Genomic DNA, 18,717 nt, shown 5'->3' with positions numbered 1-18,717 from the left:
GAACAAATCCCAATTGCACATCAAATAAACTGACAGAACTGAACTATTCAGTGCTCAGTATAACAATAACCTGGCTAAAAGTACTACCAAGGTGAGTTTCTTAACCTTTAAAAAGAAAAAAAAAACCAAAAACCAAAATCCAAACCCAACTCAATAGCACCTGCTAATGTATCCTACTCTAATCCCAGAGTATTAAATGTTATTCTGCAAAACAGAAGATACTAAAAGGCTGGCACTGGGATACAGGTTCTTGTTATGTGCCTCTTCTCTTTTTTTCTTAAATTTTCTTTGCAACATACACCAATATAGGCTGATAATTTTGGATATATATACTAAAGTAATACTTTTTCTTACAGGTGAAAGTTCTGAATATAGAATAAATCAGGAATAATCCAGGCTGCAAGGAAAGTATTGATCATGGATTTGTAATGCCAGCAAACAAGAAAATGGACAGGAGATCAATAACACTCATTAGAGGTTTTTCTACAGCTCAGTTTTAGAGTGATAACTAAACACAAACTCCTCATGATCCTGAACAAGAATGGTCAGAAAATCTAGCACCGAATTTACCAACCTGAGAACAAAACCTCCAGGCCAAAATGCTTCACTGTAAAGTATTGAAATATCTTCTACAGAATTTCTCAAGGTTTTCTTGCTGGAGATGTGCACATTGTTTGTCCACATCTACACATCTACTGATTACCACTTATATTACCTTCTTTAATTTTTTCCTTTCTTTCCTCTGCAACTCCAATATGCTTGCTTTACTAGTCTGGGGCTCTTGGGACTGCCAACGTAAGAGAACAGAATTAAGGCAATATAGCTGAATGATAGAAATTGGAATTTGGAATGTATGCTAATACATGGATGATATAACCTTCCATAAACACTGAAGGACAGCTGGGACTAGCAAACACAAAAGATAAGTTAACAATCTGAAGAATTAAAGCATTGTTAAAAGTCTCATTACAAATCCTGTGCAATGGGGGACATCTGAGCCATTTTCACAGTCAGTAAAAGCTGGTAAAACAAAGCACATCCCAAGAGGACAAACAAAAAGCTTTTCAACATGGGAACAACCAACACAGTCATCCTTGGAGGTTTTCCAGACCCAACTGAATATAGGCTGGAGCAACCTACTCCAGCCATACAGGCATCCTGGCTTAAGAAGGAGGTTACATTACATTACCCTAGAGATTGCTTCCAATGTCCTCTGGATCTTATAACGTACAATGTTTCTGTACATTATTACATCAAAATTAGAACACAAGATTAGGCAAAAGATTCACAGACTAATTTTAAGAGTGTCTGTAAACACAAAACATCAAACCCTTTGGGTAATGCAGGTAATAAACAGTGCCCTTGTTAAAAAACCTCTGAAAACAACAAAAAAATTGTTCTGTCTTAGTAAGACGGAAAGGCATTTATAATCAGTCCCTGGTAAAATTACAGAGCTTATTTTGTGAGATATTTGAGAACACCTGAAAGACAATGCAGTCACTGCTCACAGGCAGCATGGCTTCACGAGAGCAAAGTCCTGTTTATCCAACCCAATATCCTTTTAAGACAAAGTAACCCACCGTGAAAGGATGAGCATTGCAAGTTTTTTGGATTTCAGTGAAGTTTTTGATACCCTCTCTCCTACAGGAGATATCTCTACAAAATGTCCAGCTGAATAAACACATCATGGGATGGGTGAGCAACTGGCTCATGTGTCAGTCACAAAGGGTGTCAGTGAATGAGGTGACATAAGACTTGTCCCCTGTCCCTAGTGGGGCTCCACAGGGCTCCATCCTCAGCCCTGAGCTCTTCAACATCTTCATAAATGACCTGGATGAAGGACTGGAAGGGATACTGAGCAAGTTCTCAGATGAGACAAAGCTGAGAAGAGCTGCTGACTCCTTAAGGCAGAGACTTTGACAAATCAAGAGGGATGAGCAATCAGCAACCATCTGAAGTTCAGCAGAAAAATGGATGGATTCTGCACCTGAGATGGTGCAGACAGATGGTGCAACCCTGGATGGACAGACAGACTGGGGAATGAGAGGCTGGACAGCAGTGCCACAGAAAGGGGCCTGGGGGTCCTGGTTGATGGCAAGTTCAAACTGAGCCAGCAGGGCCCTGGCAGCCAGGAGGGCCATCCCTGTCCTGGGGCATCAGGGACAGCATGGCCAGCTGGGCAAGGGAGGGGATTGTCCTGCTCTGCTCTGCACTGGGGCAGCCTCACCTCCTGTGCTGGGGGCAGCTCTGGGTGCCACAATGTAAGAAAGGCTTTAAACTACTGCAGAGTGTCCAAAGGAGGCCACAAAGATGGTGAAGGGCCATGAGGGGAAGCCGTGTGAGGAGTGACTGAGGTCACTTGGTCTGTCCAGCCTGGAGGAGGCTGAGGGCAGAGCTCACTGCAGTTACAGCTTCCTTGGGAGGGGAAGAGGAGGGGCAGGCACTGATCTCTGTTCTGTGGTGATGGTGACAGGGACAGGACCTGAGGAAATGGCCTGAAGCTGTGTCAGGGGAGGTTTAGGTCAAATATTAGGAAAAGATCTATCACCCAGAGGTGGCTGGGCACTGGAACAGCTCCCCAGGGAAGCGGCCACAGCACCAACCTGATGGAGGCTCAAGGAGCATTTTGACACTGCTCTCAGGCACATGGTCCTGTGCAGAGCCAGGAGTTGGACTCCAGGATGCTTGTGGGTCCCTTCCAACTCAGCATATTCTGTAATTCTGCAAATATATACATATATGCAATTTTTCATAACTCAGGAAAAATGTAACTAAATACTTTGAAAGTACATTTACAATGGTATCAGCACATGTTCAGGATTTAAGATGGGGCTTCCCAAATGGTGGAGAAAAATATCTCTTAGACTTTAGCTTGTCCTCATGAATAAACATCACTAAGGAGAGACAGGAATTTCAAAAAAGGGGCTGAAGAAAGAAAATATTTTTCTGCCTAAAAGGCTGAAGGAGATAGCACATTAAATGCAAAATATTTTATTTATTGCAAACAAAAGCTGTGATAACAACATTGCACAATACTGAATTTTAAGGTTTTGAAATTCTCAAAAATCACTCTTGTGATTTTTTTTTTGCTCTATATATATCTTTATATTTTTACATTAGTTTTACATTATGACAAGAGTAAATTACTTACAGAAATTAAGACAAATTGTATATAGCCTGCCACCTTACTAATGTTTCATTTATATGTAACTGAGTGTAACCATTTAACTTTGATCTGAAAGGATGATCAGATTCATTGCTCTGCTAATCATACAACAGAATGATACAGTCTGCACCAATAGTTTTTTAAACAATTAGAAGTATATGGGAATTTACTGTGTGCTGCGTGTTTTCTACAAAATGTGGGTAATAACTCACTTTGTTACTTTACTAGAGCAACAATTTCTCCCTCTTGATTTGCAGCAAAAATGCAGACAAATGCATAAGTCCAACATTTTCAGATCCAGTGCTGAACAGCCTGGAGGGCAGTAGTGAAAGTCCTGAGTGCAGGATGGGTCCCTCGAAGAGCCATGAGGAGAGACCCGGCCTCTGCCCTGAACCCTGCTTCCTTAAGCTGCTGTGCAATTTCCTCCACATCCCAGCCCCCCTGCCCCTGGTTAGCCAGGAGGTGCTCAATGAGGCGTGGGCAGAAGGCAGTGGACATGCACTTCACCACCAGCTTGGCGTTGAGGAGCAAGGAGAGTATTTCAGCATCACAAGTGGAATCATCAACCTGCAAAGAAAGAGAAATTCAAAGTAATTAACAATTAATTACCAGATAGAGCCATCAGGTAGAACATGTCACGATGGTTCTGACTGCACAGTGTGACCTTCAAAGTGAGAGGAGTATTCCCCACAGATTACTTACAGGGACACAGGCTTTGCATATGTCAGAATATGTAAAGGTATGTCTTTAACACTCTACCACATTAATATAAATATCTGACCTGCACAAAGTTAAGGAATAAGAATGCTTAACAGACTGGGATTACACCACCAGCTTTATAGACTTTTCACAGGTTTTCAGTCCCAGTGCAGCATAGATCATACCATTTAGCTCCATATCAAGAATGACAATCTGAGGAAGGTCAGAGAAGAGTATATTAAATTTTGGTCACTTTATATTAATATATTACATTACTTTTCACATGTTAATATGACAGGCAACATTCACAGACTCAATGAGCACCCACAGCAAGGATGAGATTTTCAAAAGAATATAACATATTGAAAGATGTGAAACAGAGCTGCTACCTCTGAGAGACATCCTGGATGCCACAAAAAATGTGGTTACTTGATATATGAGAGCATAATACTCTCTTGAGAATCTTGTCTGTAGCTTTACAAATAACACTATAGAATACTTTAAATTCTATTTCAGTTAATTTTGATATGTCTTTCCTGGTTTCTTTGAAATACAGCACTGTGTTAATTTACCACTTAATGAAGCACAATTGAACAACTACATATAACCAAAAAAGGGACCCCACCCAGAGGGACCTTGACAAACTTGATATGTGGCCCTGAGCGGTCTTCATGAAATTCAACAAGTCCTAGTGCATGGACCTGCATCTGGGTTGGTGCAATCCCAAGCACAAATACAGGCTGAGCAGAGAATGGATTGAGTGCAGCCTGAGGAGAAGCATCTGGGGATGTTGGTGGACAAGAATTCCAACATGACCCATCCATGTGCTCTCACATCCCAGAAAGCCAATCAATCATATCCTAAGCTGCATCCCAAGCAGTGTGGGCAGCAGGGCATGGGAAGGGATTCTGTCCCTTTGCTCTCCCAACCTGGAGTGCTGCACTCAACTCTGAGATCCCCTACATAAAGCATAAAGACATGGACATTTTGAAAAGAGTGCAGAGGAGGCCACCAGGATGCTCAGAGGGCTGGAGCACCTCTCCTATGAGGACAGAGCGAGATGCTAGGACTGGAGACATTAAGGCCCTGGAGACACCTCACAGCATCTTCCAGTACCTAAAAGGGGCTACCAGAGAGCTGGAGAGGGACTTTTTACAAGGGCAGGGGGTGACTGGATAAGGAGGAATGATGAAACTGTAAAAGGACATGTTTGGATTAGGTATTAGCAATAAATTCTTTATTGTGAGGGTGGCAAGGCACTAGCATAGATTGTCCAGAGAAGCTACAGGTGTCCCATTGCTGGGAGTGTTTCAAGGTCAGGCTGGATGGAGCTTTGAGCTACCTGGTCTAGTGGAAGGTGTCCCTGTTCATGGAAGCGGGATTGGAACAAGATGATCTCTAAGCTCCTTTCTAACCCAAACCATTCTGTGATTTTGTGATAAAAACAGGACCAGAGGAGGTCTAGACAACAGGTTTCAATTAATGCACCTTCTCAAGTTACAAATAAATGAATCAAGTTATGATACATTTACAAAACCACCTCCCAGTTTAAAAGGAAAAAGAAAATTGTCTGATTACTTTCTGCTTAATTTTCTATAAAAATTATGTGCCAACATCCATGATTGGTACCAGGGTACCAGCAAGTAATAAACACCCTATGATAAGTTATTTAGCACCCTTGAAGAGCAATTCAACTGCTACACAGGACATGACTACTGCACAAAGGAAGATTGGCAGTGACACTTTACAGTTGTAATCAAGCCATTTTTAATCTAATTAGCACAGAAAGTCCAGTTTACAAAACAGTTCTAAGAACTGCAGGGATGTCCAGCCTTTAGGCTACCCAATCTTAGTCTTCAATTATTTAGTAACTGCCAAAAGTTAACGACAGAAATGTTTTCCTGTTGAAGACAGGCTGATCATTAAATAAAATGGGTCAACAAACAGCTGAACATGAGCCAGAGTGTGCCCAGGTGGCCATGAAGGCCAGTGGCATCCTGGCCTGGATCAGCAATAGAGTGGCCAGCAGGACCAGGGCAGGGATGGTCCCCTGCACTCGGCACTGGTGAGGCCACACCTCAAATCCCCTGTCCAGTTCTGTGCCTCGCACTTGCAAGAAAGACTTGCAAGGTGCTGGAGCATGTCCAGAGAAGGGCAATGGGCTGGGGAAGGATCTGGAGACATATGAGGAGCTGCTGAGGGATCTGGGAGTGCTTATCTTGGAGAAAAGGAGGCTCAGGGGAAATCTGAATTTCCCCTGAATTCAGGGGAATTATTGTTCTCTACAACTGCCTGAAAGGAAGTTACAGTCAGATGGGAGTCAGCCTGTTCTCCTAATTAACATGTGACAGGACAGGAGGAAGCATCCTCAGGTTGTGCCAGGGGAGGTTTACACTGGATATTAGCAAAACATTTCTTTATGGAAAGAGTTGTCAAGCATTGGAACAGGCTGCCCAGGTAAGTGGTTGAGACTTGGTTTAGAGAGGACTTTGCAGTGCTGAGTTAACAGCTGGACTTGGAGAGACTTCACAGGTATTTTCTAACCTAAACAATTCTGATGCCAAAATTTCTAGTGTTGGCATCCTGCAGCACACCATGAAGCACACGAAGCCATTATCCAAACAGCTGCCATCTCTTCTGAAATGGGGCTGAAGGGATATTCTCTCGCACCTTGAAGCTCTGCGTGGTCTATTCTTAACTTGTATGTAGAATGGGACTTTACACAGGGCTTCACTGTTTGATTTTATGAACATAAAATGCAAATAGGAATTACAGTAGTGAGATTGAGAGCAGATGCAAGGTTTAATTTAAATTTTTTTAGGCTACTATTCAGTTAAGAAAAACTGCTATAGATTAGTGTGATTTTATGTACCAGAAATGTACAAAATTGAGAGAGAGAAATCTGAAAGAAGACTGTTCCTAGCACAGACCATCTGAGCTACACTACAGGGATGAAGATACCCATGCAACCCACAAGCAGAGAAACCTGTCTGCACTCACAAAGAAATGAGATCAGTGTGGTTTCACATAAAACAACACAGCTCACAAAAAGGCTCTTGGGTTGTGCCCCACAGCTCATCCTTAGGCTCAAACAGATCAGTAGGTTTAAACTGATTAACGTTTCCCATTTTCTGACTTGCAAACTGTCTGAAGCCTTGGTAAGGAAGAGGAAACTTTTGTAATTTAGTTGTCTCCAGGCAACTGGATGGAGACACATGATGGCAACCAGACCCTGTGAATGCATTTTGTGCAGTTAAGGCCACTGTCTGTTCCACCATTCTTTGGGAAGTCATGTGGGGTCTGGCAGGTGTGGGAAGAACACAGAGACACCAAGGTTTAATGAGAATTGCATTTAAAAATAGGCAGCAAAGAAAGCTCAATTGACTAATTTAATTTACCAGTTTTACAGCTCCAGATCATGCCAATTTTGGGGTTATCAATTGCATATATAAAGACATTTCTAGTCATTAGTTTAAATAAAAACAACAACTTACAGAGATTGTCAATGAATTGATACATGTTTACAAACCTTGAGACACCTTATACATTGAACAGCTCTGTTTAAATAGAACCGTAAGATTTTTTTTTAATTAAATCATTGTAAATGTAGCTTAAGACTACATTTATTTAAAATTAATTTTAAATCAGAACAACAAGCATTAAAGTGAAAAAAACTCTACCAAAAGGCAAACAGAGAAAGCATGTATTTTTAAAGAACTACACCACAGAGAGTACAGTAAGTTTTTTTATGCAAGAAATTGCTCAGCAAAACTATGACTCTCCAATCTAAAAAAGAGACAGCTTCAAGGGCATAGGGCAGATAGCAACATCATCAAAATTATAAAGGGATTAATTAAAAACATTATCTTATTAAAAAAGTAAAAAATATAAAGCATCAAATTAACCTAGTGGGATCAGATTACGAGAAAATAAAAAATAGGATTTTTTGCTCTTGAATTCTCTGTCAAATGATACTTCAAGATGTAAAAGCTCATCCAAGTCTAAGAAGAAATTGCACAAAACCAAGAAAAGAAAACCACTGTCAATTACTTAGCAGATACATACAGCTGAAAATAACCAGAAGTTTGGAAAGTAGTATTTCAGAGAAAGAAATACTGTACATCTGCCCCATTGTTACTCCTCACTAGACTTGTAATTCTTCCATCTGTTCAAGCCAGGATGCTGTTCCAGATGGCATTTTGATCCTCAAAATGTTACATTTAAAAAAATATTAATGGAAATCAACCTCCAGAATTATTTTTGCTTGCCATACATACCGAATACTAGCCTACAGTAGATACAGACTCCTAAATACACCACATTTTCATTTTCAAAATCATTCTTTTGAGTCTGTAAGACAGTAAAACCCAGCAAGTAAAAAACAACCACCTTACTATCCCAGTTTTAAAAAGCTGTTTTTTTCTGGGCAGTCAGCTCAGTCAAGATCTTACCAATGAATCACTTCTGATCTGCCTGCAGATGCAGAGCCCTTGCTATCCCAAGACCCTAACTAGTCCATAAAACTAAGACTATTGCTAATCCCAGAATCACTGGGATTAGCAATTATTCCAGTGATATGGAATGAAGCTGACTGCAGTTTAAAGAGGTCTCAGAGGTGCAGGTTATCTTCTGCACAAATTAACACCCAGCCACTTTCCATATTGTGTGAATAAACTATGACCCACAATAATGACAGAATCAGAGTGTCATTATGCCTATCTAGAACTCCATGCTAAGGGTGATAATTTTTTCATTACAGTAAAATCTGGAAGGTTTAAATGGGAGCAGCTTTCATTTTTCATATCCATCTCTCCTTCAGGAGAATTTGTCAGTGTAGATTTAGCATGATGCCCACACACAATGTCCATGGTTACGAGTAAAAGATCTAATGGGGATAATTACATTAAGGAGAACTGACTTTTTTCCCTTGGCCTTCCTATTTAGGTTGATATCTACTTCCAAGCACTGAGGTGTAGGCATTCAAGTGGTACCTCTGCCCTTACGAGAGCACTTGGAAGTACTGCATCCAGGTGTGGAGCCTCCAGCACAAGACATGGACTTGTTGGAATGGGTCAGAGAAGGTGATGAAGACAGTCTTAGGAGCACCTCTCCTATGAAGATTAGCTGACAGGGGTTTTCAGCCTGGAGAAGAAAAGGCTCTGGGGAGACCACACAACAGCCTTTCAGCACAACAGAGCTGGAGAGGGATGTTTTCCAAGAGCATGGAGTGTTAGGACAAGAGGAAATACCCAATCTAAACCAATCCCCTTACTTCAAATGGTTTAGATTGGATACTAGGAAGAAATTCTTCACTGTGAGGGTGGAACAGGTTGCCCAGAAAAATTGTAGATGCCGCAGCCCTGGAAGTGTTCAAGGCCAGGACAGCTTTGAGCAGCCTGGTCTAGTGGAAGGTGTCCCTGCCACACAGGGTTTGGAACTAGATGATCCAATTCCCCATCAGTACTGTTTGCACAGGCATCCAGAGGCTCTGGCATTACCAACAAGCAAAATTTCACCCATAATTTCTGCATCAGAAAACCCATAAGTTATGAAAGGGAAGGGCTGCTGATGACCTCACAGCAGTAAAGAACTGAAACCACTGTTTCCCAGAGTATTCCCTTCTCCAATACTATTCGAGATGAAAATGCTTTTCTTTTTATTTTTTCCTGGAGTACAGATCTATAGAACAAATAAATAAGGGGAAAAGAAACAAGTGACATAAAAAATCCTGGAAAAATAAACTGGAGAAAGATATTTTATCATAATCACCATTAGCTTATAATTTAACTATTTTTTTTAAAGATTAAGCCCCATTAAGTGAATAGCCATAAATGGCATACACTGGAGAACACTAGAAATTCCCTTATTCCACACAAAATGTGTGATTGTTCACATTACATTTTTCAGTAAAACATGTTATGAAGGTAGATTCAGTACTTCATCACTGAAATTATAACATGCAAATAAAGCTGAACTATTTTTTCAGACTACAGCATTCTCCTTGTTCCACTTTCTATTAAAGTATTGATTGAATAAGTATTTGCACTGCTTATATTAACCCCCACTTGTTAGCTGTTTTAACATTATAGGTACCAACAGACAATAGAGTATTTACTTGCTCTCTCAGATGTATAAAAATCAGTTTTCATCTCTGAAAATGCACAGTGCACAGACAACACTGAAATCCCTCTCAAAAACAATCTGACTTTTAAGGGCTCTATTAGCAGTAATAAGATTATTTAGGTAAACTGTTTTTTTAAATTACTCACACAGTACACAACATAGGGGAAGAACAGTTATTTCTATTACTCAGAAAAGACAAGTGGCAGCTCATTTAAAGACACACAATAAAAAGAGGGGTCTGCAATTTCAAAAAAGCTTACGCAAAAACTTGGTTGGTTTATTACAGGCAAAAGCTGCACAATTTCTAGTATCAGCACTTCAGCATCATCCTTAACTGTAAACATCCATAAAGCTGTCAGCAGCATACAACAAATGGCTAACTAATACATCCTATCAGCAAGGAAGTGCTGTATTTTTCTCACAGCCATGTTTGGGAGCTGTGTTAGCACTGGACTGGGGAATCAATAGCCATGATTCCCCTCTGCCAGATGTTATTTGTCTGTTTCCTGTTTATTGTAAGCAGAAATGGTCTTCCTATGAAAAATTAATTTAGATTTTGACAAAAGCATTAACTGCCTGAATACTGTTTTTTAAAATGCAAAAAGTATGCATAGAAAGTGATACTGAATAAACAACATTGGCATAGCTAAGTAATATATGCTCTTTCAGTACAACAGCAAACAATGTAATCATAAGAGATGCATATAAAACAAGGAGTAAGAGGTACTTTTTATACAATATAGGAACAGCTTTTACATTTAGCACACCACTCTTCTGTACTAGCTGCTTTTCTAACTCTGTCACATTCCAGGTACTGGCTAAGCTCTATGCCTGGTGCAATAAAGTCAACAGTTAAATCTTCATTGACTTAAAGTAAACCATTAGACCAAAGCTAACTGCTTCAAAAATTCTAGGTTATTCAGCACTCTTGCAGAACTGTATGCTCAAATTAATACTGAATTTAGAAGGAAAAACTAGAAACAACTTATCAAGCTGCCTCCTGTAAAAGAAAGCCAAAAAACCCCAAAATTATCTTGGGCATGCACAGGTATACAAAATGCTTTATACCAGCAAGAAGCTAATAAGGTTCCTGGCCCTAAAACTCCAATATAATGTAATCAGCTTAGAGTGTAGGAAAGCTGGAGCACACTAGAAAGAAATGGCCAGTTTCAAGAGCAATACAATTAGTAACCATTCAGTAAGTGCTACTGCACAGCATTATGCTTTAAAAATAGTTAAATAAAACATATTTGGACACTTATTCCTGCTGACAAGCTTCAGAAAGAACTCAAAGAACTCAATTTTAAAAGGCTAACAAGAACACAGATGAGAAAGTACATGCATATATCAGATTATCCGATTTGTGCTTGCCTTTCAATGAGATCATCTTGTTTAAAAGTTACTAAAAAGCCTTGTTCTGTAGAAATAAAATCTAAAATTGCAGGTGGTAAAAGAAAACAATCAATATACTATTGTTTTGGTGGTTAATATTTATGCAATTGTTTTGTAAAAAACACAGAAAATTTGTGGTTAGGAGACTAAATTTCATCTTTTTGGGCATTCCATCTTATTTGCTGAAAAGCAAATGTACAGGGAAAAGACAGTTATGTAATGTTATATAGCAAGTGACATCTGCATTAATGTCTTCCAGTTCTTGCCCAAAGACAGTATTTAGATTTCTTCCCCAGAAACTCTGGCACCAGGTCTTTTTAGAATGGCAGGAAAGTCCCTGAACATACCATCACATCAAAACCAGTGACATAACAGCTCTCCAAGTGTATATAAACACATGCCACATTTGTCAGAAACAAGCTGAGTCATCTGACATACTTTATCACTTAAAAAACCCCAAAGTGAGGGAATATGAACACAGAGGTAACAATCTACTTCATGTATCAGAATAGTTTCTGTTCCACCACACTGACAAAAAACAGCATACCAAGTATTTAAAGGAAGTGCTATGAGGTTTAATCACTCAAATATGTATAAAAGCTCTTACCAGCCCTGTGTTACTGCTCACTGTGGACACAAGAGCTGTGCAAAACCTTAACAATGGTAAGTGTCTCAGCAGTCTCTGCTTACTACACCAAGATAAAAGAGCTAACTTATTACCTCAGCCTCTGAAAGGTGGTTCATTCAAGTGTTCATACCTTAGCAACAGCTGTTATCTGCTCCAGTGCCACAGCATGAAGGTCTTGGTCTTTGCTTTCTACCAGCAGTTTCAGGGATGGCAGCAGGAGGGACTGGTTAAGCAGCAGCAAACATAATTCTTTTATACACTGAAATAAAAAGTAAATTCTCTCAGCGTGATCTCTGAAGATACTAACATCATCATTCACAATAAAATTTATGAAAATTTTATGTCAAATACAAAATGAAAACCACACTTCCACAACAAACGAACTCCCTGTTGGAAACAAATCCTTGGAAACTAGAAAGAACAAATTTTTAAAATGTGGAATACTGGTTAAAGTGCAACATTTGTTAAATTAAGACAAGGCAGGTACTGAATCACCATTACAACCAGGAGTTTTACTGAAAAATAACAGCAGTCCCACAGCTCTCTGTGGGACTAACATATTTGTGCTTACTGAAATACTGCAAAACACAGGAAGAAACACTAACAGACACCTGTGACAATTCTGTAATTCAATTATGCAATCAGAAAAGTGGACTAAAGAGGAAATAAGAGCACATACCACAGTTGAATAATGTTTCTGTTGCAAAAAGCTTCAAAATTTTATACAATATTTTACACACAATTAAGGTTTAGCAAATTAAGTTTCTGCCATTCATCTAGTTTCCTATATTTGATAATACAACATAAATTTAGCATCACACAACTTCAAGATAAAACTGTCCAGAAAATACCTTCTAAAATAAGGTGTTTTATACCTTTATATATAAGGTATTTTTAATAGAACATCCCTCAACAAATCTATTGTGCACTTCTAAAACTTTACCTTGTCCCTTAGTTAAACAACCAAACAACATGTCCTACACGTGAGCCGTTTTATTTTCCTCAGTATTGTAGTGAGTTGTCCATTTATATGTCAAAAAATATTTCAACCTACAAATTATATTATAAATCAAATTCTAACTTCCCTTTCCCTTTTTGTCATTTCTGAGAATTTAGGTTGCTTGTCACAACCACTTCTGAACGAGGCCCATCAGAGATGTCCCATTTTCCAAGGCGCTTTACACTAGGGACTCTGGATATTGTATGGTAGTTACATTGAAAATGGTTTCCATCTCTTAAGAGAAGCACTCTGTTTCACTCTAACAATTTGAGAGCAATTGTCAAAGGAGCTCATCAGCTAAATATTAAGCTAAGAGAATGCAAGTCATGTATTTTTTATGTCTTTTGAACTTTAATGATAACTGTAACAATTTAATGACCAAGATGATTCACACATTTAGTAGCATAGTTTCAGCAGCCGTGAGCCTAAAAGCCTAATTATTATTTGAAGATGAGGAGACATTAAATACTCCAAATATAATGTACTGCACAGATACATGGCTTTGCTTGGGACAGGGAGCTCTCTGGCTGTACTTGCTCAGTCTTTTCCAAATTTACACCTTCAAGAAAAACAGCCTAGAAGGATATATTCCATCACAGTAGCTCTGAGTCACTTAGCAAGCCTTGTTCTCTTATTCAGACTTGCTCCTTTAAACTCATATTCAGTACTGCTACTGATTGTTGATGCTTAGAATCACACAGTATACTGAGTTGGAAGGGACACACAAGCATTATCAAAGTCCAGCTCCTGGCCCTGCACAGGACCATCCCCCAGAGTCACAGCACATGCCTGAGAGCATTGTCCAAATGCTTCATAAACTCTGTCAATCTTGGTGCTGTCACCACTTCCCTGGGGAGCCTGTTCCAGTGCCCAACACCTCTGGGGAAAGAACTTTTTCCTAATATCCAACCTAAATCCCCTGACAAAACTTCAGGCCATTCCCTCAGGTCCTGTCCCTGTCACCAGGGAGCAGAGATCAGTGCCTGCCCCTCCTCTTCCCCTCCCAAGGAAGCTGTAACTGCAGTGAGGCCTCCCCTCAGCCTCCTCCAGGCTGGACAGACCAAGTGACCTCAGTCACTCCTCACACGGCTTCCCCTCAGGGCCCCTTCACCATCCTCATGGCCCTCCCTTGGACTCTCTCTAATACATTAATGTCTTGTATTGTGGCACCCAAAACTGCCCCACAGTGCAGAGCAGAGCAGAGCAGGACAATCCCCTCCCTTGCCCAGCTGGCCATGCTGTGCCTGATGCCCCCAGGACAGGATTGGCCCTCCTGGCTGCCAGGGCACTGCCGGCTCAGTTTGAACTTCCATCAACCAGGACCCCCAGGCCCCTTTCTGTGGCACTGCTGTCCAGCCTCTCATTGCCCAGTTGGTAAACCCAGGTTTGCCCCATCCCAGGTGCAGAATCCAGCACTTTGCCTTGTTAAACTCCACACTGTTGGTGATTGCCCATCCCTGTGATTTGTCCAGGTCTCTGCAGGGCCTCTCTATCCTTGAGGAAGTCAACAGCTCCTCCCAATTTCATGGAATGGGCATGATTGTTGTGAATGATATGATGTGGATCAAGGAATAAGAAGACTAAATAAATACATTAAGCTTTGTCTGAGCATTCATATGCTTATTAAACTCATGGTAATTTCATATTCCACTGGATTGTTTTGAGCTGCATGCCTGCCATTCTAGCAAACTTACTGAATGAAAAGTCATGGATTCACTCTACACTTTTCTTGAAAATATGTATTCACACCAATATTCAGAAAAATAAATTCTGAGAGTCATAAAATACATCTGAGCAAAACAGGAATTTTATCATGCTTGGTAACACTTCTCTCTCAAAACCAGCTGGACAAGTAGAATAACTTTCTGCCTGATGGTAGCATGTCTAGCAGACATACTCAGTCTTTACCATACACAAGTACAGAAGAAGCCATAATCTCTTCTGAAGAAGAAAGACACATTCTAACAACTGCATTTCTTTTTCCACAGGAAGGGACTGGACAGCTTGCCAGCCATGGAAGACTGTCCAAGTATCAACTTGTATCACTGTCACTAATGACTACAGGGCTCCTCTGGACAGGAATTGAAAACCCAAGCCCAGGAAGGAAGGCATCACCCACAGCACTTCTTGGAGCAACATAAGTGGGTTTCTGTTCTGCAGTGAGCACTTGAAAACGTTCAAATATCTGCTGCCTGCCATGAGAGGCACTGCTTAGAGGGGGTTTGATGTTATCTGTGAAAAGGTCAAGGGAAGCCCAATTCAAAATCTGAATTACCCGGATTTAGCTGAAACTTTTGTATGACAACTTTTGTCCTCTCTATTTATGCAGCTATCAGTGGCTCACTGTGGCAGGCAAGGCAAATAACCCATATGTCATTGGAGTCTGTTTTGGGTCCAGTATTATTCAGTATTTTCATGGATGGCTTGAAGGGCCAGATAATGAGTACAAACAGCATTATGTCTGGAGAGGCTAAAAACAGACTCAAAAGCACCATTTAAATTCAACATTATCTGAAGAAAATTAGCAGACATAACTGTGGACAAAATCACACTATCTAAAATCATATCTAAACCTCAGGAAAAACTAGCTACAAAAATTAGAAAAAAAGGAGACCAACTGTCTGCTGTATTATTCCAGGAGATAAGTATCTCAGCCTCTAGGACCCCAGGGTGATTACAGATAAGGGACTAGATGCATTGTCCCATGTTAACTGACACATGAGCCATAGGCTGAGAGAAGAACATGAGATATTCAGAGGAGTCACATTTTTAACAATTACGTAGTGGAGAAGGATTTATCCCTTTCTAAAGAGATTAATCAGGCAGTGCAGATGTTGACAGTCCAAGCATGTGTCTTCCAGGCAAATAAAACAATGCTTTCTTCCACTAAAAGGAATGGAGGTATCTATCCATTGAATAATGCAAATTAAAACCCTAAACAAACAAACAACCCCACAAAATACCACCCCACAAAGCAAACATAGAACAATTAAAGCTATGTTACTATCCGAAAGACATTTAAGAAGTACTTGGCTTAAAAAGCTAGATAGACCAGTAGGAATGGAATGAAATAAGTGGAATGAAAAAAAAGAGTTAAATCCTTCATGACTATATCCAAAGATGGTTTTTCTAACTTCTAGACCACAAGAATTGAAGTTATATGAGTTTTCCATTACAATCTTTGAACTTGGCAAGGTTGTAATGGGGGAGAATTGAATGGCATATGTTTTTCATGATAATTAACTGGTTTCAGTTTTTAGAATTCCATCATTCCAGATTTGTCATCTTAATCAGTCTATATACTGAAATGTCAAATCATCTAAACAGGTTGTCAGTGATCACATTTTCACCTTATTCAGCCACATAACTGTAAATCTGTCATTTGAGCACCTAAGTACTGTAGCCATACAGACAAATAAATTACTTAAATTCATACATGCCATTCCTCCTCTTCCCAAGCAGTGACTTACAGGAATACAGCCTATGTTTGTAGGTAACTGTACAACTACACATTTTATTGCAACTCCTTGTCACTGCACAGCATTCTAGCCATAAAAAGATATTTTACATCAGTAAGGCTGTTTAAATCTTGATGATTGGAATAACTTCTGATCTGTACCTGTATAGTCATACCTACATGGTGAGCTCTTTCAACATCCTGTAATATTAAAAAAAAACAAAACAAAAAAAACCAAAAACAAACAAACAAACAAAAAAAAACCAAAAAAACAAGAAAGGCATCTCCAACCAAAGCTGTATATCAATACCAAAACTCTGATTAAACAGTGACTTGCCATGGAGATCATGGAGAAGTTTACTCAACTAAGAGAAATGCAAACCATGACCCTTCTTGAGCAGAACTCTTGGTGAACTGACTGCTGTATGACAGTGACACTCACAGGGATTTTTCTCCCTTGGTCACTGAGGTGAGGCAGAACATTCTACTTTGACAAAGTTCAGCTACTCCTATGCACACTAAGGTTTACAAGCTATAATGCATCATTTCAGCACCTACAAAGAAAAGTTACATATAATAATTATACCAGTCCCAGGAACCTGCCTTCCACCAAAGAGTTTTGGTGGGATTAATAAATTAGTAAATGTACTTATCATTTCAGTTTACTGCCACCTTCTGGAATCACGTTTTACAAAGATTTCTGAACTTGATTCAGATGAGTGTGTTGGATTAGGGAAAAAAAAACCAAACAACAAACAAAAACCCACACACCCACCTGTCTGTATTTTAAACAGAATGTGTTGTTTTTATTCTGCTTTTCTTCCTAACATCAGCTGTTTTCTATTACAGACAGTGACTGCATAAAGATAATTATACGAGATTAATCAGCCTACTAAAAATATGCACGACTACTCTGAAATTGTGTGAAGTTTATTAAGAACTTCTCCAGTCTGTCTTCATTAATATACAGTGTTTACATACAAAACACTTCAATAATTTTATACTTAGGAGATGTTTGTATTGAAGTATGCATACATACTTAGGGAAGACAAGTTAGAATATCATAGTTACTACTTAGTAATTACTTGTATATTGAGGTTTTTTCAATCACCATGTTTTTCAGGGGTTCCTCACTAAATCTTTAAGGATTTATTGGTAAGAGAATTACTGATAATTCAAGTAACAATTTTTGCAACACTGATTCAAATGATAATAGATTATTAAAGCCTTTCTACAAATACATTACAGAATAATTTATACTGCCATAGACTTACAAAGATCAGCTAATCCAACCAGCCTCCAACTTGAAGCAAGTCCAATAATATTAAACTGCCCGTGATCCAGTCAAGACCTAAATACCTACAAAGGTAGATTCTCCCTGTCTCTTCTAGGCATCCACCCATTCTAATATTTCACTACTTTAAAGATTAGAAATGTTGTCCTTGGGTGCAATGAGAGTTTTTGATAATGTAACATGTCTCTATTGCCTCTTGTCCTATAACTGAGCATGTCTGAAAAGAGACTGACTAATTCCTCTCCTTGTTTCCTCATTTGACAACTTAAACACATGGTCTCCCATAGTCATCTTTTCTCAAGACAGACTGAATCCAGTTCTCAGCCTCTCTGTTAGCTCTTCATTGGACTTGATCCAGTACAGCAACATCTTATCTGTAGCTGGGACCTTGAAACAGGACTCATAAACATGATACCCAAAGTTAAAACTTACCTTGACGGGGAGCATATGCTTTGTCTCATACAAAGAACGGCAAATTTTCAAAATTTCATTTCCTGTCTTCTCCTTTTCCTCAGGTGGGCACTTCTGCAGCATAAAAGTCCCCAGTTTCACCCAGGGATTATCATCTGTGCATGATCTGCCCAGTAAAAAAAGAGATGTATATAGAATATAAATATACATATAGCATTTCCTGTAGGTTGTTTCTCATGTGACTTAAAAGCACAACTTCATGAAAGAAAGATGTAAGTTTTGAGACAAGTCACTGTCCATAATGCCATCACTCTTTCAATACAACAAAGAAATTTAAATTACATGGAATTATGAAATGCTTATTGCAAACCCTGAGGAATTAGACACCAGATAAAGACTGATCAAATTGGAATAGCACAGGATCTCCTCCTGGCTTTACACCAGCCGATTTCCCAAGCAGAGTGGTATCAAGGGAGGGGTGATAGGAATCCAGCATTCCTAATTTTGTTTGCTTTGATCACATTCTAACAGCTTCTGTTTCTCAGTA

General features: G+C 39.5%; 1 protein-coding gene across 1 annotated transcript in view; it reads right to left on the bottom strand.

Annotated features, from left to right (window-relative positions):
* Nucleotides 1-2,975: 2,975 nt before the first annotated feature.
* The window catches only part of NBAS (NBAS subunit of NRZ tethering complex), a 160,172-nt gene continuing 144,430 nt past the window's right edge, over nt 2,976-18,717 (bottom strand). The window contains exons 50-52 of the mRNA XM_071440593.1: nt 18,192-18,336; nt 12,139-12,267; nt 2,976-3,733 (exon numbers count right to left, since the gene is read on the bottom strand). Coding sequence (XP_071296694.1) covers nt 3,458-3,733; nt 12,139-12,267; nt 18,192-18,336 — 550 coding nt within the window. The 3' untranslated portion in view covers nt 2,976-3,457. The remainder of the gene's footprint in view (nt 3,734-12,138; nt 12,268-18,191; nt 18,337-18,717) is intronic.

This window comes from Agelaius tricolor, unplaced genomic scaffold (genome assembly GCF_023055355.1).
Source record: "Agelaius tricolor isolate 1412-34295 unplaced genomic scaffold, bAgeTri1.0.p SCAF_1, whole genome shotgun sequence".
Classification (NCBI taxonomy): Eukaryota; Metazoa; Chordata; class Aves; order Passeriformes; family Icteridae; genus Agelaius; species Agelaius tricolor.
The sequence above is the reverse complement of the archived record's forward strand: the minus strand, read 5'-3'. Positions and strand labels throughout refer to the sequence as shown.